The following is a 23,930-nucleotide window of genomic DNA, read 5'->3' as shown; positions in this document are numbered from 1 at the left end:
CCTTCTTGAGTCACACCGAGCGCTTGCTTTTCGTCCGTGGCAAGGTCGTGCTGCACTGGGGATGGGGATGGGAGAGGAAGGGGGTTTGCAGCCCTCCCCTCCTCCACCACAGCATCCCTGCCTTAGCTCACAAGTCACGGCAGCATCCTAGGCACAGACCGAGCCCGAAGGGACCCGCACTCTTCAAATAAAAATGGAAAAATGAAAGGAAGTAAAAAATAAGCACGCTTAAAAGCATACTGCTCCTCTCTACCCCCACCCCTCTTCACCCCCAAGCGAAGAGGCTCCGCAGCTCCCCCAGATCCCTCCCTCACCCGCAGCCCCCACTGCCCTGCACAGCTTTGGGACCAGACCGGTGCCCCCCGGGAGCCCTGCCCTCGCTCCCTGCCTGCTCTCCCTGCCTGTGCCTGCCTCGCAGCCCTGCCTGCACCGGCCCGGCACGGCCACAGGAGGGGCCCGCTGCAGCAGGCAGAGCGCTTTCCCCACGCGCTCCCCGCAGAAGGGCACAGCCTTCCCTGCCCGCCTCCCCGCCCACCCGTGGCAGAGAGCCCCCGAGTGCTGGGGTTTGCCCGGGGGTGGTGTGTCCCCTGGGGAGGCGTCCCCGAGGGCCGGGAACGGTGGCAGACACCCGGGAAGACCCTAATAATTTAATCATGGGTAAGCGATTGGGATAAGCGCCGGCAAGTCGCCGCTGTTATTCAAGGGAAGGGAACTGTGCGTAATCAGATCAGCGGTGGGTGTCATACATAGCATGAGGCTGTTAGCGAGTTCAATGCCTCAGACGCCCAAACATGCAGCAAAGTCAATCGCAGCGGCTCGATCTAGCTGTGTTCGTGATAACACATGCGGGACGGGGCAAGGGAAAATGTGCTGCGACTTCATGCTCCTGGAGCACTTCTCCAGCTAAGGCTCTTACCCCTACTATCTAAAAATAGTCTTGGTTAATGTAAATAAAGATACTTTTTTTTTTTTTTTTTTGTAGGCATTTCTATTTTAGCTGAAAGATGCTTGCTTCCCATCTCCGTATTTCCATCGGTAGCTCAAGCACAGGTGTAGTGTGTCTGCTCTGTGTCTCACCGCGTGGTTATGTGCACGTGTCCTTCGGTAGCCTACACAAAGGTTGGGAACCACTGCTTCGAGGCAAATATTGGGCTGGATCCGAAGTCAATAGGACTCCCGCTGGGATTTTTATCAGGCATATCATTAATTCCCTAATGAAGTTAACCATTTATCTGTATTAGATGGACTCTTCAGTGAATTGATTTAATCTAGAAGATTTCTGCTCCATGACAAATTTTCAGAGCCCCACGCACTCCTGCCTCTGTGAGGAGCCCAGCCTGCCCTCTGCCAAGCGTGCTCCGCTTCCCAAGGAGCTAATCAGCCAGCCCATCTCCTCTCAATCAATAAGCATTTATTCTAATTGAAGCCAACATCGACTGGATACCGACCAGGAATGCGAAACGCGCTATAAATAATGTGCGTGAGCTGGAGCCTGAGCGCAGGCGGTGGCGCGACTGTCAGTGGGAGCGCTAACGGGGGACATGCCACCCAGCACTCAGTCGCTCTCCGAATGCCCTATTTACAGCTCTCACCAGGGAGCTCCCTGTCTCGCTTTGATGATGAATTAATTTCCTCTGACGGATCAGCCTCACAGTACCCCGTTGCAACACCTTGCAGAATGCATTGCCTAACGAGAATTGCTCATTAACATATAAATCATGATGTATTTCTTTTTGGCACCACAGGCAAAACAGTGGGCCTAGCACTCCCCCCTCATCTCGCTTTTTTTCCTGGAGGGAGAACTTTCATTGACTGCTAAATGGAAGGTGGAAAGAGTGAAATCACTTAATTGTGTGACTCCTGTGATGTGCTTAGACTTTAAGTAAGCATACGAGCTCCCCAGTGCGTTTCCTTGTCTCTGTATCTTATTGCAGAGTAAGGTATGAGGCTTCTCTTTTATAACCCGTTACAACAGTAGATGTTCAGGTGTTAATTTACAACAATGTCAGGGTTCGCTGAATAACCCACCTGCAATGGGGATAAAATCTAAATTAATGATTAAAGCACAAGACCAAGAATCAGGTAGCCACCACGAGCACTGCTCTGTGCCAATGTTAATAAGCCCTTTTTATACTCTGCCTGCAAAGCACCAGCAAAAATATCCTCAGGCATTTAGTGTGTTATATTTAGCTCTGCTACAAGCTGGATAGGTATTGGTAGGTGGCTGACACATTCTTTAGACCTCAGTTTTTCTATCTGGACAGACCAGGCAGGATTAGCTGAACTTGCAAATTTTCAGTTCTTAGCATTTCACTCCCTCTGGCAATGAAAGAAAGTGCCCCAAATTCCCCTTGTTTCTCCTTGGCTGGATTATACAACTATTCATTTCTGATTCTGGATTTCCATGTTGGTGTGTCACAGGCTGATACCAATGTGGCAGCTGTATCTGGCTGAATCTGGATTGAAAATGAGAATAGGAAGCACCACATGTCTGCTGGATGGGATGAGGCTTATCCTGAGGGATGCACATCATAGTTCCACCTCAGGCCTCAATACATGGCCTGGCAATTAACCATGCCCACAGTGTCCTGGGCAGCAGGTGGAAGGAGCTGTTGGGCACCGAGAGCCATCCCCTTCCTCCTCCGGAGCTGCACCTCCATGGAGGTGGCCTGCAGGAGCCAGCAAACCCCGGGTGAGCACAGCTTCAGTACCTGAAGAAGTACTGAGTGCTATCAGTTAGCTCACTTTGATGAACTGCATGCAAACCTGTAAACTGAACCGACTCAATCCATCCTGCATGCTCCTCCAGCTTCCACACCAGTGGCACACCACGTGTACGTACTCTTCTGTCCTCCCCTGCACTCGCAGGCAAGCCACTCCTGCGGCCTCTCCTGGTCTCTGGCATGCCCGGCCGATGAATCAAACTTCCATATGGTGCATTTGGCACGAGGAGACTGTCTGGGGAGCACAGCAGATGGTCTCTGAGGAAGAAGATGTGGTTGCTTCCCACAGCACCTCACCCAGACAGTGCTGGAGAAGGCCTGCCAGTGTCCTCTTTCTATTTCTGGGTACACACTTTCCACTGGAGTCTCCATGGCCTGATGCAAGCTGCACGGAGGGGCCTCAGATGTCTGAAATACGCACCTTGACAAGCACCTGGGGAAGAGGCGAGAAGCTATTGAGATCCTGGCTGGCCCAGGACAGGTCTAAGACAGCAGTCCCTGCCACGCCACCCCCCTTTGCTCTGTAACTTCCTAGTCCCATGCTAAAATGAGAATCAAATTCATAATTTTTGCCAGTTTTACAACAAATAATCATTACAAGTCTGTCTTTTCGCTGCCTTGCCTTCTGCCAACGCTAGGCCGCAGCCTGCTTCACCACCTCTCGGTCAGAGGCGAGGCGAGGCGAGGCCCCAGCCAGCTCAACCTTCTCGCTCCAACCTTCCACTTGCCACCCATTCGCTGTGCTGCTGCGGATTTAAAGCAGGCTTACTATTTTTTTTTTGTTGTGTGTTTACATTAGCAAGATGTGTATCAGTTTAATTAAACTGGCTTCAGCTCAGTTGAGCGCTCCTTTCGCTGTGCAGATGTAGCCCCAGAGCGCGGAGCCCGTCGGCTCCATCCAGCTCTGCGTGGGGGGCTCCGGCCGGGCACGAGGCGAGGTGAGCCCGCGGCCTGCCAGAAGGAGGGATGGGAAATTCCAGCCCATATTCCTGGAAGCTGTCCTAAAATTTGTCCTTTGTTAACACGAAGGAAACGGTGAAGTAGTTTTCAGGGCTGCTGAAGGGAAATTTGGTGCCATTACTGCGAGGCGGGCTATAAAATGTGGAGAGGTTGTTTGCTGAGAGCCAGCATGCTGGCACACGAGGCAAGTTCTTCCCAAACCCCGATGCCTTTTTGTGCTATGTGCATTGCCAACACCCATTTCTCTCACTTGCACAGAGCTCTGTTTCCTGTTTTACAGCTTTTTTGAGGCGCTGCTCGCTTACCAGTGACCTGGTAAGTGATTTCCTTGGAGATCTCCAAAAGCCACCTGGACGTGGTCCTGGGAACCCTGCTCTGGGTGTCCCTGCTTGAGCAGAGCTCGGACCAGGTGGCCCCCAGAGGTCCCTGCCAACCCCAGCCATTCCGTGGCTCTGACACCAGCTAGGCCTTAACTGGTACATCAGTACTGGTCTACAGCAGTCCTGGCACCATCCAGTGATATAGTTGTCTTCTTGTTTTTCTTTTGTTTTCTAGAAAATACTGAAAGGACTTGGAGTTCTGCCTATTTTAACTTCTGAATAATTTCTTCACAATGTTTAGCTGTTGGCTTGAGTCAGTGCTGCAGATTCTCTTCTACTGACTCAGATGAGGGAAAAATTCATCTCCGGTATAAGGCTGGATGATCAAAATGATTTATATCCATCATGCATTTATCCCTTTAAAATTTACTGTGTGTGACACCGACCAAATTGTAAATGTCTTGCAAGGAAATTAAATCCATTGTGAGTGACTTTGAGCATGCCCGTTCCCGGGGAGCTGTAGCCGTCCGCATTGACTGGACACTGACATTTGCGGGGCACGTGGGAATGGGTCTGTGCCACCCATTGTTCAGGGACCGACCCAGAAAACATCCCTCTGCTGACCACCAGCCTGCCTAATCTTAAAGGGCTGCAAGCATTCACTCTAAACACAAGCCACCTAACTCAGTTATAGATAGGAAACCAAAATGCCAGCCTTCACTCAGGAAAGATATGAGAGTTATAGTCTGGGTCATAAAAATACTGCTTTGGTGCTCTCACTGTAAGTGCTCAGCAGACAGCAGAGCTGTGCAAGGGCACCGCTGAACATGCAGAGGGAGCACACGCTGCTGCCCCATCCTGCGTGCTCTGCACAGCGGGGGAAGGAAGGGAAGAGTTATCCCTGCCTCTGCTTTCACTGTGGGTGAGCAGATTGCTGTTATCAGTAACCAGGCCCTGAGTGATCACACAGAAGACACACATAACCCCTTACAGCTGGGGTCATGAAAAATATTTAGCGCTTCCATCACCCTGGCCTCCCTCACCGTGCTTTAAACTACAGATCAGTGTGTCTGCAGAATCCCTTTGTGCAGTCTCGTATCTAACTATTTGGGGTTTGTGAGGCTGAGATTTTAACAGTAGTCACCTGCAGAGCACAAGCTGTGGCTACACAAGTTAGGCATACCTAGCTGGGTGCTTCATCTGGGGTGCTTTCCCAGTCCCTCCTGCCTGCCTGGATGCTGGCACCAAAGCTTATCTGCCCGTGTGGTGAGGCGCTTCGGGAAACCAAGCTGGCACAGCAGGCTCTGCTGCCCCACCACAGAGCAGGACAGACACCGCAGTCTGTGCATCATAATGAGGCAGTATGCTAAAATTTGAGGTATTTCTTGAAATCCCTTGTAGAAGAGAGCTTACACATGCATTTGTGTTCAGGTTCCATTGAATACAATTTATAAGCAGTTATAAATGCAGAAATGTCAGTCAAGGACCCAGCTGCTGGTTGGAAAGCCAGAGCCCAGCTTTTTAGTGAATGTGAGTCAGCCCAAGTCTGCAGGTGACTGACGGAAAAGCATTTTCTGTGCAGCTCCCTGGTCCTCAGCCACGCTCTCACTGCTGCCCTGGGCTCCTGACCATGTTCACGCTGCCACTGGATCCACATCAGGGATCTCATCTGACTTAAAACATCCTTCAGGTTAGCTTTCGGCTGCCCGTAGATCTCTCTGCCTGTGAAGCAGTGCAGCTCTTGGTGCTGGTGCAAGGGAAGCAGTGGGGAAACTTTTCCAGGAACATGGATTTGCATTTGCTTAAATCGAGCACAACGGGACAAGCAGCCCCTAGAGCAGTGCGGGGCTCAGCTCTGGCCCCCTTCCTTCCTCTCCCCATCACTGCCCCCTTGCCCCTACTTCCTCAGCAGCCTCCCCCTCCTCGGGCATGTCTCCAACCATGCTTTTCTTGCTAATCCCATGTACGTATTTTCATTTCTTTGCTCGGCAAGTTTTCTGCAATTTTAGTGGGTGAAACTGGCTATCAGTCACTCGTGGTGCAGGTGCAGAGATCACAAACCCCTCCTGGCAGCGGCGAGAGGCTGCTTTGGCTTGGCAAAGCCAGGGTCAGGCGCTCCTGATGGTTCTCACTCTCTGACTGAATTATTTTATTTCTGTCCTGTGCTTTGCTGATAAAAATGGAGGTGTTTACTACAGGAACTGCACTTTAAATGTAAGCACATACATTTTTCCCAGCCTGTGAACCAGTCCGTTTTATAGCCCAAGAGGAACTCAGTTATATGGCTGGAATATAAACTATTGTGATAGTGGGGTCGAAATGCAAGTCTACCGGTAACGTCTGATTTCAGGGGAGCTGCTGGGGGGGGAGAGGCTCTCAGCAGCCCCAGTGCCCTGAATGTGGCACCTCGGGAGCAAGCCCTGAGCCAGCAGCGAGCGGGAACATGCCGGCTGCCAGGCAGCCCCTTCCCATCCCTAGGGAGAGGACCGGCCTGTCTTCAAAAGCAAACAAATGCCAAGAACGGAAAACAGAGAATTATTAAAATATGTATATTCCTGCCATTCTCTGCGTGTGATTAATCCTCTTTTCCTCTACCAGGGAATATATTAGTGAGAATGGGCTCATAATACAGAGGCATCTGGCTGAGACTAGAAAGAGCAGCTTGCTTTTGCATTATTAATGCTTCAGAAAAAAACAGACGTCCGTAAGCCTGACTGTATATATTGGATCAGTATGGAATGTCCTTTATAGGGTAATTAGCATTGATATCTGGCCCGTTTTGCTTATCTTTTTGCAGTAGAATAATCTCCAGGATAAGACATGTTTGTTTTGTCAAACGGTGAAAGAGACGGTGACTTGAAATAGGTTTTAATGAGCAGTTTGTGCCCAGCACTACTTTATTCTTAAAAGAGAGAACACGATCTGGGAAGCAGTGCGGAGCGAGCGTAATGGGGGAAATGCAAATCTCAACCCTAGAAAACCTGTAATCATAAAATAGTTCTTCAGGGCCCCTTGGTTATTCAGGAGTGGTGCTACAGCAGTGCTACAGTCTCGCCATTTAAACAGGAAACATTTGAGGGGAACACAAAATTATAGTGGGGCTTCCTAAGGCATAGCTTTGGCAGAGAGAGGCTGCATTTCTTTCACTGGTTTATTTCTTGACAAATATGATGTGACATGAGAAGGCTAAAGGCCCAAAGCAGGCATAGCAGGGCAGGGGGCTGTAGGGGCTGCTCAGGTATGAGACATAACAATCAGGCTTATTTTCCATCTTTGTCTCCCATCAATTTCTGCTCTGGGAGGTGGTTAAATCAGCAAGAAACTGGAGAAGGCCTTAATCTTGGGAGGACAGAGCCACATCTGTGCCTGCACTGCTCCTTCCCAAAGGACAAAGTGGCTCCATGAGTATCTGGCTTGTAAATCAAGAGGGGAGGAGACAGGCTGGCTCCTGCCACGAAGCCCTCGGCCCGGCAGAGGAACAGAGTCACGATTTCAGCAGCAACCAGAGCGCACACGCCGTATCTCTCGGCCTGCATGGCTGGGTATTGACACAAGACCCCTAGAGTAGGATTCATTTCACATATCTATCCCTGAGCAGCTTCTCTAATCAATAAGCACTCTGAGGATGCAATGCGTCCATGCAGGAGCAGATATCCAACAGAGGTCAAACAGATTGCCCCTGCTGATTGCAAAGCGAGCCGAGGTGGCTGCCTCTGCGGTGGCCACCCACCAGGACAGGACCCTGGCTGATAGCACCTCAATCTCCCAGCACATTTGCATGGTGTCAGGGTCACGCTGAGACACGGTGTGTCCTAGGCTGTGTCTGGAGGGCGACGGCTCCTGTTCAATGGGATTTCTTAAATGGGTGGCAGCAGGGTGCCTCCTCCCAGCTCGTGCAGCTACCTGGACAGCTTACGGGCGGCCTCCTGGAGGTGGTGGTGACCAGCGCCCGGGCACCCCTCTGCCGTGTGTGGGCACCAGCCTCAGCAGGTCGAGGTGGAGTGGAGCTGCTGAGCGTGTCCCAGGGGTGCGCGCATCTCGGGTGCCTCCGGCTGGTCCCGGAGCAGGCTGGGGCTGTGCACAGACACGGACGCACTCCCACATGGGGCAGCTCTGCTGTGCGCAGGGGTGGAGATAAAAACCAGCCAAATCTTTCAGGAAAGCCATGAAACAACAGTCTAATGTGCTCAGAAAGCTGCCACTTCTCAGCCCCCGGGCATGGTGCAGCTCGGCAGCGGCTCCTGGGCAGAGCCCCGGGGCAGGGCAGAGGCCCTGGGGAGGCACAGGAGCACCCAGCGGGGCGAGAGTCACACTCGATGCGTGAGACTTGACAGGTCTGTCACCCGGCAGCGCCAGGCTCCGTCCCCCTGCGAATACAGATCACAAAAGGGCGGATGCTGCCAGATTACTTGGCTTTGCAGCAGCTATGAAACCAGACTAGAATTAAAAAAATAAAAAAAAAATGGCAGTGCTGGGGGAAGGAATCCCAGCTCTTTGTTTTGCCCACGGGACTGCGGTTCTCTCCCAAACGCGTGAGACCATCTGGCTTTCTCCATGATTTTTCCAGTTCCAGAGGAAAGGGGAAGCTCCCGAAGGCCTGTTTTCACAGTGCCTTCACAAGTTAGCACCTCTCTGGCCGGGAGGATCTGCACATTGAGAGCACACCTCTGGAGCTGCGATTCCCCTCTCACCTGGCGGGGCTGCCCCTGCCTCCCGTGCTCCCTGTCTGAGCTCTGATTTTCTCAGATCGGGGAAGGAAAGCAGCTTGCCTTGGCAGACGTCTTGCTATGAAAATGATGAATTCAAGAGCACGTGGAGCTTGTGGTTGAAAAGAAACCGTCTGATCAGCAGAACTTTTCTCCCTCAGCTTGTAAGGACAGATTCAGTCTCAAGGCCAAGCTGCCATGTGGTTATAAAATAGAAGCAGGCCCTGTAAGAACCAATCTAACTCTCTTCAATTGTCTTTGCATCTTTAATCATGTTCACCACTTAAAAAGCGGCAGAGCTGGCTGCTGATAATTAGGCTGAGCCTGCAGCAGCATGGCCAGTGGCCAGATCACATGGCTCCTTTCATCTGCATATTTATGCATTTAAAGGAGAGGAAAACTTTCATAACATTTTAATAACTGGGTTCTTCTGAATCCATAAATCCAGTCCTCCAGGCTTAGCCTACACTCTCTTTCTGATCTTAAATAAGTGGAAGAGGGTGGAGTGTTTTGTTTGTTCTCCCTATTCTTTTCCTGTGCATGAACATGCAAAAGCCGATCCTCTCGAGTCCAGGGTCCTCCGTAGGATGGGGAGGTCAGGCGAGGTAAAGCTGCACTTCTAAGGGTGCAGGTGGAACTTTGATTTGGTTCCTGGCATGGGAACAACGCGCCGCTCCTAAGGTAGCTCATCTACAGGCTGGCAGGACTAACACTGTTTTGCTACACTGCCTTGAAATGAAAAATCCTTTATAATCCTACTTAAAACAGAGCAGTGCGCGTTGGCCAGTGCGCTTCTTAGCAAGTCGCCCTCAGATGCAGCGCTAGGACGGGGCTGCTGCAGGCCACGAGGTGTCAAAATGTCTCTGTGGGAGCTGGAGGGGAGGCCAGCTGCCTCCCCACGGTGCCTCCAGCCCCCAAGCCGAATTCACGCCGACTCCGTCTCCCCTGCCCATGGGTGGCAGCTCCCCTGACAGCCGTGGTGACATCCTGCAGGCTCCGTCGCGGTGAGGCTTTGCAGACCGTCCTCCCTGTCCCTCGCACGTCGCCTGGCAAGGTCCTGTGGGCTCTGCCGTTAGCGCTGAGTGACAGCCTCTGTCGGTGGGACAACAAAGAAGGTGAGGCTGGGAGACTGGTCCTTACGCTCTGGTGTTATCTGAGCAAGATGGGGGCAGCACTGTTGGAGTTACACATCACTGATTTCTTTCAGAGCTGAAGAACCCACTTAAAATAAAACAAAAACTATTCGATGACATGTAGTTCTTAAACACTGCTCTTTTTTTTTTCCTTCTTGTTTTTTTTTTTTTGAAAAGCACTGGCAGGTCAGTCGTTCTGTGCTGGAAGCAGCTTCTCTGTAAAGTTGCCTGGGTGGAGCAAAGAACCCTTTGCTGTTTACAAGGGTCTCAGAGGAGGCTTTTTATCGTTGTTGCCATACAGCAAGTGAACAAACACGCCAACTGCGGTTAGCCGTGCTTTATTTCCAGAGCACATCTTCAACTGGTCTTTAGCAGTGCCAGGAAAACTTTGGGGTTTGCTGCTCTAGAGTAGGAGGGAATTCAGTGTGGCGCAACTGCTTTGTTTCGGAGGTAGTGCTAATGATCACAGGCACGTAAAAATAGTTTTGCTAGACAAGTGAAATACCCAACCCGTGAAAAGTCAAACCATGGCATTAGATTCACTGGAAGGGATGGTGAATTGATTCTCATGTATTTAAAGAATCAGAAGAAACAAAAAGGGGCAAGATTAATTAAGAGTGGGAGCTCGTTGCTCCCTCTCCAAACGGGCGAGGAACCGCACCGAGCGGAACAGAGCAGCCGGTTATCTGAAGTGTTTCTTGGCATTTTCCATCTGAGCTCTTCGAAAATTTCCTTTGCGCCCAAGTATCCCCAAGACACTCATAAAACGCCTCTCTGGCTACCCAATGTGATGACTAACTCGTGTCCCCAGGTTTCATTATCAAGCTTTTAATCTAAGCCTGAGCCCTCTGATCTGTCATCTGAAGTACTGAGGGAATTTGCAGCAGGGTTTTTCCCCAGCAGAGAAAAACAATTTGCTTGCCAAAGACTTTATGTGGGAAACGTAACTTACAGATACAGGAGTGTGGAAACTTGGTTGCTTATTTTGTAGCTTTGGGAGTGGCTGACGGTTTACTTCATTTTGAGGATGGATCTTACATTTCCAGTGCTGTGAGCAGGGCAACGGATTTCATCCAACAAGTCCAAGAGAAAATTCCATTGATTTTGATGAGGCTCAAGGACTAATGCTTGTAAACGTAACGTAACGTAGGGATTTGTCCTTTTCTTAAGCCTAGTCTGGGAAGGTGTGATGTACGGTGTCAATAACGCAGTGTAGCTAAGCACCGTGCTTTTAATGTGTAGGTTTAACCCCGGTTGTGTACAGCGGGTTATTGCTGCATTGTTTAACGCTTCCTCATCTAGAGGCCATCAGTGGTCAATGGGAAGGCAGGCTACAAATCAGAAGCAGGCTGACCTTCTGGCTGCACCTTTCAGATGTGTGTTCTGCCACAATATTTCCACCCCGAGAGCAGATGAAATAAGGGCTCCGCGGCCACACTGCCACTCACGGCTCGGCTGCGAGGTTTGGAGGCCGGGGGGACATGCATGAATGGGGGGGGGGTGGGGTTCTGCTAGGGGAAAGAAGTAGGTGAGCCCACACTTTTGCTCTGGGTTGGCCAGCCAGCCGTGCAGAGGGGCAAACAGCCCCGGAGCATGAGCCTGAAGCCCTCATGCAGAGCCGGGAGCCGGGTTCCAAGCAGCGGCGCTTGGCACTCATCCCCTGCAGCTATCGCCCACCCTGGCGCACCCGGCTCGATTGCTGCAGTACCTGCTGCGTTCCCCCTTCAGCTGAGAACGATTAGTGACGGCAAGGCCAGCACCCTCAGCTGTTGGAGGGCTGGTTAGAACTTCGCTGAAGCTCGCGCAGCGTGCCATGTGCAGCAGGTATTGCTTTGGTTGTTACCCGCAGCCTGGCTGAGGCACCAGGAGTTGCTTTTCTTCGTCTCCGTCCCCCTCGCTCCATCATGAAGTCAGCAGCCATGTAAACGGGTGTGCAAACACACTTCGTATGAGTCATGCGGCAGCTGTTGCTATTTATTAAACTGCGGTTTATATCTTTGGAGTACATGGTGGTATTACCCTTTATGGATGTGGCTTTATCTCTGTTATTACAGTGTGGAATTAATTAGGAGTATTAAAGTATGTGTTCTTTAAAAAAAATATATTCCTAACTTTCATCTACGGAGGCAACATTTTCATACCCATTTTCTCCTAATAGCAGTATCTTTTGAGAAGATGTGATAGACACATTTAGGTAAATATTATTCCTCCACCACACATGGTTTCCATTGCAGTGGATCCCCTGCTGTTTCCTTCCAAGCACTTTCCTCTGTTACATATCCCACACTGGTGGCTGAAATACTGATCAGCGATAGCAGAGACAAATTGACTCCAGCAACTGGAAGTTTTAAGGGCAACAAATGTTTGTATCGGAGTTTTGCGCGTACCGTAGTTACCGAAGGAGTTTTCAGGCGTTCACTGAGGTTTTCACTGGAACGGGAAGCCTGGAGCTGCTCGAGGCAGTTATAATTTAATAAAAGGCTAGAATGAATGAAGACTGGCTGGGTGAGATGAGGCATAGAGATAGCTCACTGCAAAACAGCCGCATGTGCACAAGAGCCGTACAGAAGATGCTTCTTCCTGCAGGCTCACCTTGGGGCTGTCGGCAGCCTCGGTGCCCCACTCAGAGCTGGCACAAAAGATGTTCACGATCTGCCCGGAGCTCCAGGGCCACAGGCTGCCTGCAGGGGGCTAAAGGAGGATGGATTTTACACGCACTGAGAGTGGCACAGCCGCTGGAAAGGTTTCTGAGCAGGCGGTAACAGCAAGAAGCTGGGGAAAGTCAGGTTGGGAGACACCTCTTCACTGACTGGGCTTCCTCCAATGTGCGTCAGGCTGTAGCCGTGGATGCAGCGGGTGCTAACACAGCTTCCCCCCCCCGTGCCTCACCCAGCTCTCGCCAGGCCCCGTCCAGCCGCAGCAGGGTGGCTGCCCAGGCCTAGCTGACTGCCCGCCAGCAGCTGGGGCTGCAGGGAGCTGCACAGCGGGTACCGGGAGAAATGACACACACACCTCTAACAGCAGATTTGCAGCGTCTTCTAAGCCCGGTTCCCTTGTTATTAACAGTTTATTATTAAGCACCCTGTGCTCAAAACGTTCACGACAGGACGGTATTGTGCCTGCCCCCAGGCTCTGAGAACTGCGGGTCTGATGCTGGAACCCACCTTTACACAAAGCGCCCCGCCGTGCCCTGCACCATCTGCTGGCGGGCCGGACCTGACTCTGATTTGCAGGGAATCGTAGAATCAAACCTCCGTGGAAAAAGCTGTTACATGAAAGGAGCGCTGCATGACTAGAGTTCATGGCATTCCCAGAACCTGCGCTTTTGCCAGGAGAGATTTTGAAGCCAGGAGGACCTTCCTAACACAGCCTGGAATCACTACAACTTCTGAGCGTTCCCATCCTGTTTCTTCCTCGCTGAAAAGACTCCGGGCTGGCACTTGCCCTCGCTTTGGGGAACGTACATCTGATTCGTATCTCCTGAGGTTGAGAGATATGGAATAAACTCTCATTACCTCTTGCTAACACAAAGCAACCCCAAAGCAGATGCCTGAAGCCCTGCTTGGCGAGCTCAATGTGAAACAATAGAGAACCCCTGGCAGGACCTTTCCACAGGACCCACTGTAATAGAGAGAACTGTCTGTGGCTGTCCATTTTCAAAGCCTTGCCTTCACAAAGCCTGCAGCAATGTGGCAACCACAGCAAGAAGAGCCTTCTTGTTGTGCTAATAGGAACTCTCATTAATTGATATCGCTATCAGAGCCCCTGAGCCTCAGTGTTAAGCAGCAGGGGTTACGCTTCCATGAGAAAGCCCCCACGCAATGGCATTGCTTCGCGTTAATAGAGTACTAACGAGCTTAAAGGTGAGCACCTGCGTTAGGAATCCCAGGAGCAGCTCATGAAAAACACAGCATGATGCCAGGCAGGAGCTCAGACACCAATCGGTGTCCTGAGAGCAGCCTTTTCCAGGGGGCTAGGAGGAAAATTCAGCTCCGCATCCCACGGATATTGCAGTGTAGCTCTCCTGCCTGTGGCTATGAACCTGCCCATGCAGCAGGATGAGCTCAGCAGAGAGTTGGGCTTTTCCCAAATCCACTAGAAAATAAAAGGTCACGGCTTGCTGACGCTCCTGACAGCAGCAAGTTATGTAGCCATCTCTCACAGCCTGAAATTGTACTAATCCCTACCTATGCTTCAGAGGCTGCACCCCAATTTGTAACGAAGGGCAGACGCAGGAGGCTCCTGAGACCGGACCTTCTTTTCCAGACCTGCAAGCACAGCCAGTGTCCTCCAAGACCTGAGCATCCAAGGGGCTTGGGCACGTTCACGCACTGCTGAGCACGCTCACGTGTTGTCCTCAGGAGTGGGCAACGATGCTGGGCGGGCTGAAGGTGGGGAACACTTGCGTTTTGCTTTCGGTTGCATTGAAACATAGGCAATGAAAAAAAGAACTGTTCACAGCTTGCTTAGAATAAACATAGTAGTTCCTTGCCATACAGAGTAACACTTTATACATAAATAATTTGAATGTCTCGCTCTTTCACGGAAAGTAACAGAGAAAAACCTTCAAGGTTGATACATGGGAGCTGGCATCACAAATCACAAGTCCTGCATCCAAGCCTCCTGGCGTTGGATTCCAGAGTTGACCTCCCCACTGCCTCCCTCCTCTGCCCCCAAAGGAACTGAATCAAGACCCTCCCTGGAAAACCACCCCCAGCATCAACCTCTGGTTACAGATCCCAACCCTGCAACCTCAGCCCCGTGGCTGAAGCCTGGCCCCTTACATGTGCAGTGGTGTGAAATCCTCGTTGGCAGCTGTGGAAGGAGCCGCTGCACTCCCCAGGGTACGTTGTTCGTAGGTTTTTTGGAGCCTGCTGAACTCACTCGGTTTACTCCAGCCGGGTCCCTTGCAGTTATTTTTATTTCTTGGCTGCCAAGCTGGTTACTGAAGCAGTAAGGCTAGGTATTGCAGAGTCTGGCGACATTTGACTAAAACTGAGAGCGTTTATGCGGAACAGCAGTGTGGGAACAGCTAAACAAGCTAGCGGGGCCGTGGGGAAGGAGCATTCTGCAATGAGGAATTGGAGCTTTGATCAAGGAGACAGCAGCATTTGACTCAATCGGAGCTGGCAGGGAGATCACATCCCAAAGCAAAATAAAATATGTCATTCTTTGCAGTAGATTAAATTCTCCCCAATGGTTTGTTCCTCCCAGGATCATTTTATGCGATCTCATTGTCTTTACAGTCTTTTCCCTGAGGAAGCTGATCGTTTAATATAGACTACAGCATTAGCATCCGGTATTAAATCAGTCGGGCTACTCTGAAATGAGGCGAGTGGGCGTCCTGGAAAGGAAATAAAAACACAAGTTTAACAAAGGAGGTAGATTCACCTTGACCCACGCTATTTACTCCAAAAGACACAGGAACATAAACCTTTCTCCACAGTCATTCTGCCCTGCTGTAGATATATTTTGCACTCCCAGGTGCTCACTGAGCTCAACAAGTGTGCACGAGAAACGCAACATCAAGCCCAAGAAGCTTTGATGTCCTGTGTTCCTTTATGGAGTTGCAGTAAGGACTAGCACGTTCCCCCAGCCCTCACAAATCCCAGCAGAAAAGTTAGGCGCTCGGCATTTCGGAGCCCTGCCACATACTTTTGTCATCATTGGGTACAGAGGTTTGCTGTAAGAACACGAGGAAGGAAAAAATCCCCAAGCTGCAGGCACAGCCCTGGAAGGCAGGGACCAGCACGCGAGCCAGGCACTGCAGACAGGGTCTCCCACCCTGTGCCGTTCGTGTCGCGCCGTCAGCAGGACCTGAAGCTCCTTCTGTGTCCCCAAGCACAGCTGCAAACGTCCACCCCACTGGGCAGCCAGACACGTTGGGCAGCACTCACACAGCCCACCGGGAGCCTGGAGCTGGCCCCAGGAGATTTACCTCATACCAGTGCAGCGCTCTGGTGTCAGCCGCTAGCCCTGTGCCAATCGCACACGATGCCATCCAAGAGCGGCGTTTTTTGGTATTGTTGCTTTAAAAAAATGCCATGTGAGCCAACAAGACATCATTCTTCTGCACCACCACTGGAAACACTCATTGAGTGTCGTACTTTATGAGTAACAATTTAGCCCGCGATTGAAGTGTCAGCTAAATGAGGCAATTTATAATAATTCTAAAAACATGGTCGCTATAAAAGGCTATAATCAGAGCTAATTACAGGGACATTTTGGAAATCCATTGGTTTGGGGATTTAGTTTTGATAAAGGGGATAACAACTTGTAAGCCATGATTCTTTTAATTATAACAATAGCAACCACCCACTTTTGCACAGCTTCTTTCATCTCAAAAAGCCCGGCAGCTCTTTGCAAACTACGCGTACCGCAGGAGCTGTTCAGCCTAACACCAAAACGAAGCCATCTCTGCGTGCAGTAAGTAACTGTCTAACAGCACATAGCTGTCCTGTGCAAAAACTGCAGAGGGAAGAGTCCGCAGACGGAGAACATAATCCCTCTTTTTTCATATGCCCCCGCAGACACATGGCACAGCGAAGGTGTTATCCCTACACGTGACCAAGGGCACCGGGGCACCACGTGGCAAGGTAACTTCAAGCCCCTGTCCCCAGACCTGCGTCCGAGCTCACCTGTCCACGTCCTCTGCTGGGTGACAATGAAGCTTTGACACTGCGACTGGGAGTTACAAATTGCAGCGGCTTCCTCGGGGCTGTGAACGGACAGCAGGCAGCCCAGGTGGCTGTAGGAGGGCCAGCACTTGTAGTCTTCTGCTTCCACCGTCCGGAAGCCCTTTAGGGAGATGTACTCTGGGAACAGAAAGAGGGCACGTAGGGAAACTCCAGGCGCACTTTCAGAGACTAGTTACAAAGTGAACTTCGCATCCTGCACTTTGGTGGAACTCTTAAAGGAGAAGTGATGGTGACAGATTGAACCGACCTGCTTAGATGGACCGGGCAGAGCTGCAAAATTGAAAGGAACCCAGTTCTGTGATCACTCTGCCATCGAGCACAGGACAGCAGCTACCCCAGAAATACTACAGAGGAGCCCCTACAGAGAGCCAAGGCAGGGTGAAGGGATGGGGTCGGCGGCAAGGGCTGGGCAGAGGGGAGGCTGCTGTGCAGACCAGCCTTCCTAGCAGGTCCCCGGTGAAGCCACCATCACAGTGACCTCTCCTGTGCCTCGGCCCCTACAACAGAAGCAGCTCATCACCGTGCTGCCAACTGCAGGGGGAGATTTGGGAACCCCTGGGGGTGAAAGGGAGGCTAGATGCTGTTCCAGCAGGATACAAAAGACTCGACAAGCCTGAGCAGGCGATGTTATGGCTGCTGTTGATTAGGAGTCCCTCCCCGCACCTCTAGGACAGTGGTCACTTTGGCACATGGCTACTGGGGCACTTGCTAAGCTAATGAATAGTCACCACTGGAAAATTCTGGCGTTTCCTCTTAAAGCTGCTGGTCCTTAAGTGTAAATGACTGGATATCTTTGTTTATAACTGCAAATTCAAGTTTTTCCATGCATTAAGAGACTTCTGTCCTCAAGCCACCATCACTTCTCCATCACCTCCAGTGAACACTCGGGAAGATGTAAGCTGCAGTAACCGCTGGACCTTTGAAGGCTCCCAGTGGGAAGAATGATTAGCCCCATCTCTACCAGCAAACGGGCCTTTTTCAGAGGAATGCACCTGATAAAAGTTCATTTACCCATGCACAAACCAACTAGTAGGACAGGTCTTTAAAAATAAAATAAACTCAGGGGGCACCAAGCTCCCCTGCCACACTGATCCCAGTGCTGTGACCTCCCCGCTCTGTGCTCCCATAACAAAGGGTGCTCATCGGGCAGAAGCCACCGAGTGAAACGGGAAGATTGCTGTCAGCCTGGGAAACTGACCCTGAAGAAAGACATGAGAGACTCAGCTTACTGCTCTGTTCTAGCTGCCGAAGCTATCCCAAATATATTCGCTTACAGCACAGGCTGATGCGCATTATGAAGGGTATTTAGAAGTAGTGCAAACATATGTTCATATGTATGCCAGATTGTCTGCACTGCGTTTGCTTTGCAAAACAATGCAATCATGCATAGCTCCCGTGAAGAAATGACAAAAGACTGCTTAAACAAGGGGGAAAAAAAAGATACTTTTGGTCCTTAATTCTACTCCCAGTGACTATAAGAGTGCCTGAATGTATGAGAGATCAGAATTGGACCAGTTACCAAGTTCCTTTTTCCCTCAGTAATTATGTTAGGGAAAGTATTCAAATTCACGTACCTTTTAAAAGAAGAGGTCTTTTCTGTAGATAGAGCCCGGACTTGTACAGATGTAAAACCTTCTCAAAAGCTGTCACGGTTTCATTTATTCCATATCGTAAGTCACCTGCATTTAAAGAAAAAGATGACAGGGACAAGTAACTCCACGAAATGCCACTGAGAGTCTTCTCATAGAGAGGCCTTAGTTTATGAATGTTAGCTTGTACCTGTTGCGTTGAGAATATCACTCAAAAAGGGCTGCAAAGCTGGCGGTGCAGAGTGTGGCAGAAGATAGGTGAAAAAATACCTGCAAAATCCCACAGACTGATTAGAAAACAGCAGCTTAACTTCCCTCGTGATTAAGTTGTCTGTGTTTTCCTGTGACTTGATTACCCATAGGCAACCAGTAAGTCTGCTCTGGTTATTAAGTAATGTTTGAACACTTCATTGGCATCTCTCAGACCATTCTCGTGAGTTGCTCTGAAGGCCTGGTCTTTACGGCACAGCGTGCAGCCAAGCACTGCACGAAGCCATTTGCCCAGGCTCAAGCAAAGCCAGGATCCGATGAGCCAGAGGCTGTTAGGATGTACTGTGGCACTCAGCTGCTGCCCATTGCCTGCGTCAGTGCCACGCCACTGCTGCCCACAGTTTTGTAGAGAGACCCGGAGCTCAGGGTAAACGCCTGAGCCTGTTCCCAACAGCAGCGGGTCAAAGCTGGCGTGCTGTGGCAGATAACCTGCACTGCCACCACTTCCAGCGCATGTAGCCCCCGAATTTCAGATGCCAGGGTTTTCTGGTTTGGCAAACGGTAAATTCCCAGGTGCAACCTCTGGGGCAAGTTCCTAGGGGGCGCTGGGGAAAAGGAGCAGCAGCAGCAAGATGCCTGCATCCTCCCCAAACAACACAACTATTTTCCTGCCTTATAAGGAAAATAAACTTGCTTCAAAGCGATCCTTAACTACCCTTTGGCAGAGCTGAGGGGGAGGCATGCAGTGAAGAAGCGTGAGACAACAGAGGCTACGCGGCTACTGACGGAGCTCAAACCCACCGCTTTTTCCCCATCTAACTGCACATACCGATATGCATTGAAAAGGTTCTTCTTCTCATTTATTCCTTCGCACTTCCCAGCTGAAGAGCACTTGAGAGGGAAGCTTTTTGCAGGGAAGTCGAGTGTGCAGTCATTGTCCTCCTTGCACGACAGCTCCTCGGTGCTGGCATCATCCATGTCTGTCACTTTTAGGTTTCCATCCACCATAACAAACTGCCTCGGCTGGAAGTCCAAGAGGACTATTGAACCCAGGGGGGAATGAGCCAAGTAAAACAGCAGTTTCACAAGGCCCAGGCAAATCTGAGAAAGAGAAGATGAATATGCATGGGAAAAACAGATGAAAAACAGCTATTAAATTGGAAGTAGAACAAAGGGACGGGCATTCAATGAAATTAAAGGCAACAAGGCATATAGTACTTAAAAGGTAATTATATGTATGCTACAAAATTTATTATCAACATTGCCATGGGATTTGACTGTGGTAAGTAGTTTAGCAGCATTTTTTAAAAACGTGTATATGCAAAAAGAGACATTTGCAGTTAGAGGAACTAGAGGAGAAAGCTGTGAGGAAAACAATAGCAGCCTTCATGTTTCAGGAGCTGTATTGATTTGCGAGCTGAAATCAGAAGGTTTTTTTCCCACTCTGGCATAGAATTAATACGTTCCCCTCCCTTCCCCCATGCTGCTCCATACAGACTGAGGCTCCATGGTCATTAATACCAGATTCATGCGTTGCTGCATCGCTCAGCAGCATGAATTTGGGCACACAATCATGCTTCTGAAGAATCAGCCAAAGCATGCGATACATTTATTGCCAGCTTTTTGCCTTTATGTCAACTTCCTGGCAGCAGGGAAAGCTCAGACAATACCTGATCCAGCATAAAGCTTGGTGAACAATTGTTGAACAAACCAGAGCTAGAAAAGCGCGTTCGTACTGAACCAGCAGTTTGGTTAAGTAGCTGCAGCGTTTTCGGTTCCGTATCGGAGCCCTAGCATCAGATTAACTGTATCATCAGCTAGGTGTGCCAGGCAGACCCACACCACCTCTCGCTGCCTCAGATAGCGATCTATGCAGGCACAAGGGTTTGTGTGCTTGGAACCATTCACAGAATCTCTGCTATCTGATGTGGCTCGTTAGAGGGGAAATCCCATCCTTTCAGACGCCCTAATTAGGAAACAGGACTAGACAGTGCCGGTCTACATTCGGTTTTAGTGTCTTCATCACTCCAAAGATTATTAAAGTCTTAATGTCACCTCACCAAACCTCACCACCGGCTAATCCAGTACCAAGGGTTTCTAGCTCTACAGGAGACTGGCGCATTTGAGGAGACGTGGTGCTGAGAAAGCTAAGAAGAAGCCAGTACAAAATAGTTTGTAAGCAAAAGTTGGAGCTCCAGAGGTCTAGAGAAACGACTCTGGGAGCTCTGATGCTACTTGAACTTGGTTAGCGAAGCAAGCCTGAGAAACTCAGCTTCACATCCCACAGCTCAGCAAGTGTGAATACCACACTCCCCCTCTAGTTCGGATGGCAAGGCTCCTTCTCAACATTTTGGACCACAAGCAGGCAGAGATTTTGTTTTGGGAGTCTTATTGCGTCTTTATTTTGCCCAGAGTACTTCTTATTGACGTTAAGGTACCCGTGCTTCCACTTGACGCTCTTTCCTCCCGGGAAGCTAACGAGTAGTAGCGAGCCCCCGACAGAGACCTGGAGGCGAACTGTAACGCAAGCCATAACGAAAGCAAGCGCCGTGTCACAACTCATTCGTGCTCCTGGGGAGCTTAAGAGTCCCCACGCGGCGCTTGGGAGACAAGGCACACCTCACCAGCGGGATGCCACCCTGCCGCCCACAGCGCGAGGGAAGCGCTTGAGCGGCCTTCGTCGCGCAGCGGTACCTGAGGGGCCACGCGCAGAAGCGTCACACATGGGGTGGGACGGGCTGCCCAGCTCGCTGCCCGCGACAGACAGCGTGCCGAAAGCGACAGACACGTTGCACGACGCCTTCCCTGGGCTACAGAGGCTCTGCCGATGGGTCCGGCTGGGAGAGCCGCTCCGTGCAGTGGCACGGCGCGGGGGGAAAGCCAGAAACACGGCGTAACGCCCGGTGGTACACACGTCCCCGAGCTGAGGCTGCTTCCCCCCACGTAGCTCTTTTAGCGCTGCTTTGGAGAGAGGGAACGGCAAAGCTCCAGGTGAGATTCAAGCCAATCTGCCGGAGCAAACGGAGCGCCAGCGTGACAACCCCCTTCGCCAGGGCTTTTCACGTGCACCCAGCCTGAGGTCCGCGAAGCGGCTGCCACCCCCGGTGCTCCGTCCCCTTACCTTGAACCTCTCCTCCCAGGGGGTCTGCAGCAGCTGGATCATCTCCAGGGGGGCTCCCAGCTCCAGCACGGCCGTGACCCCGGCCCCGGGATCGCCGCGGCTGTCGTAGCACTGACCGCGCAGCTGGGGAGAGGGAGACGGAGGTGAGGAGCGGCGGGGGAGAGCAGCGGCGGGGGAGAGCAGCGGCGGGGGTCCCCCCGCCGTACCTGCACGATGCCGGGGTGCCTGAGGCGCTGCAGCAGCGCCACCTCCTTCAGCAGCTTGTACGCGGCCAGGCGGCGGCAGCCGGCGGGCGCCCCGTAGCGCTGCTCGCACTGCCGCACCTCCCGCCCGCCGCCGTGCACCGACTTGAGGGCCACGGCGCCGCCGCCGCCCGCCAGCGCCGCCCGCTCCACCACCTTGGTGAAGCCCGAGCCCAGCACGCCGCCGCCCGTCGCCCCCCTCAGGTCCGCGCAGCCCAGCCCGCCGCCGCCGCCGCCGCCCCGCTCCGCTTCGCCGCCCGCCGCCAGGCGCCGCAGGTCCCGCTGCCGCTGCCGCAGCTCCTCCAGCAAGCCCGGCGGCAGCCGCGGGGAGCCCGCACGCCCCTCGCCGCCGTGCCCGGCCCTCAGGGCCGGCAGCGCCAGCAGGGACAGCAGGGCCACCAGGGCCAGCAGCAGCGCCGCCGCGCTCAGCCGGGCGCCCCGCCGCGTCCCGCCCGCCGCCGCCATGAGGAGCGGGGCCGGGCGCCCGCCGGCCGCCGCCGCTGAGGCGAGCGCCGCTGAGGGGCGGGACGGGGCGGGAAGGGCCGGGGTGGAGGCGGCCGCAGGCACCTGCCGAGGGGCCCGGCCCTGGGGTGGGGTCGCCGCTGAGGGTGGGGAGAGGGGAAAGGGGGTGTTCGTGAGGTAAAAGGGGTCGGGGTGGAGCGGGGAGCGGCACCGGTCCCGCTGCGGTCCGATGGGAGCCCCCGTGGGGCTCCTGGTAACGGCCAGCGCCTCTGGGAGGGCTCCCCCGGGGCTGCTGGTGGCAGCAGCCGCTCCTCAGCCGCTCCTCAGCACCCTGTGGGGTGGAAGCGGCAAGTGTGACTGAAGGGAAAAAGAAGAACGGGAAAAAAAAGCCCTCCGCCACCAAACCCGGCCGATCCAGGCAGAAACACGGTGTTGGTGGTGGGTCGTGAGGGAAAGGATCAGAGCGGCGGCACACACCCAGCTCAGCGCTGCCATTTGTGACACGCGTGTAAAGAAGCAGCGCCGCCAAGGTGCTGAGCGTGTGGGAAGGAAGCGGGACGGGACGGGACGCCATGCTATGTAGTGCCTGTCCCTCACTGGAGCAACAAGCGAGGGAGGACACGGGAAGTGGCACCACAACGTAGTGGAGACTGCACCCCGAATTCAACGGGAATTTTAGAGATTAGAGAGCCTGGGGAGGGCAGGCGGAGCCCTCCTCATACCCATCACTTGCTCAGGCTACAAAACCTGTGTAAAATAATCCCCCAAATCTCCAGCCTTATGTGCCTGTCCTGCATGGATGGGTTACAGCCTGATCCCAGAACAAGCCTTCCAGTAGCTGAATTTCCTTTGTTGCTCTTTAACCTTAATAGCTCTTTAATTAGTGTCCTTATTTTCAAATAAAGTGTACATCTGTGTCGTATTAATGAATATTCATTGTCACTGGAGAGCTCTTAAATGCATTTTTACCTGTGTTTCCAAGGGAATAGATGCCAGCTGAATGCGGTATTATTTAATTTCAGCATGTCCTCAGCACCGTAATAGTATCAGGACCTATTAGAGAAGGCTCACAGATACATAAAAGTAATAATGATTGATTATTTATTTGCTTTATAGTAGCACTTAAGGGCTCCTGCCAAGGCTCTGTTGTTCGAGGCTTCATGCAGAAAGCGGCACAAAGGCAGCGTCCCGCAACAAGATGTGCCACGGAGCATCACTAGCAGGCCGTTCGCACATGATGACCACACTTTGCACAGGATAACTGTATTTTGCACATGATGACCATATTTTGAAGGATAAGAGATCTCGATACTCAGCTCTTCTGTGCCAGTCAGCCTCAGTGCCAGGGAAAGGTGCTGTGCCCTTTTCTGTCATTAATGCAGATGTCACTTTGGGGTTGTGGCAAGGGAAGAGGACAGAGTGCCAGCCCTTGTGGCCCTGGGGTGTCCTGCTGCCCAGCACTGGCCTACCCCCAGGAGCCCTGGGGACCTGTGCCTGGTGAAGCAGGAGGACCAAAGGATGCTTTGCTGTGAGGGTGCAATGCCATCAGAGGAACTCAGAGCAGAGCTCATGTGTGTCATCGGCCCTGAGAGGGAGCAAAAGTGTCCCGAATGCAGTGAGCAAGCTCCTGCCAGGGACGGTTCTAGAGCTGCTCACCGCAGTGGATGACAAATAGCTTTGACTTGTCAGAAAAACATTTCATATAGAGGTCTTATGTGAGAAGGGAGGGCATTATAGGAAGCTTTCTGAGCCTCTTAGTTTTGACC

At 52.0% G+C, this 23,930-nt stretch overlaps 1 protein-coding gene across 1 annotated transcript; it reads right to left on the bottom strand.

Annotated features, from left to right (window-relative positions):
* Window positions 1-12,391: 12,391 nt before the first annotated feature.
* Window positions 12,392-22,475, bottom strand: LOC310900215 (extracellular tyrosine-protein kinase PKDCC-like). Its single transcript, XM_083837822.1, has 7 exons — window positions 21,667-22,475; window positions 21,461-21,583; window positions 19,169-19,440; window positions 18,320-18,399; window positions 18,115-18,219; window positions 16,481-16,657; window positions 12,392-15,186 (listed from the first exon to the last, which is right to left on the bottom strand). Exons 1-7 carry the CDS (start codon window positions 22,165-22,167, stop codon window positions 15,083-15,085), a joined length of 1,362 nt encoding a protein of 453 aa, XP_083693948.1. The 5' UTR covers window positions 22,168-22,475; the 3' UTR covers window positions 12,392-15,082.
* Window positions 22,476-23,930: the final 1,455 nt, after the last annotated feature.

This window comes from Anser anser (genome assembly GCF_964211835.1).
Source record: "Anser anser genome assembly, chromosome: 5".
Classification (NCBI taxonomy): Eukaryota; Metazoa; Chordata; class Aves; order Anseriformes; family Anatidae; genus Anser; species Anser anser.
Note: the sequence above shows the minus strand (reverse complement) of the source record. Positions and strands in the feature narration are given on the sequence as shown.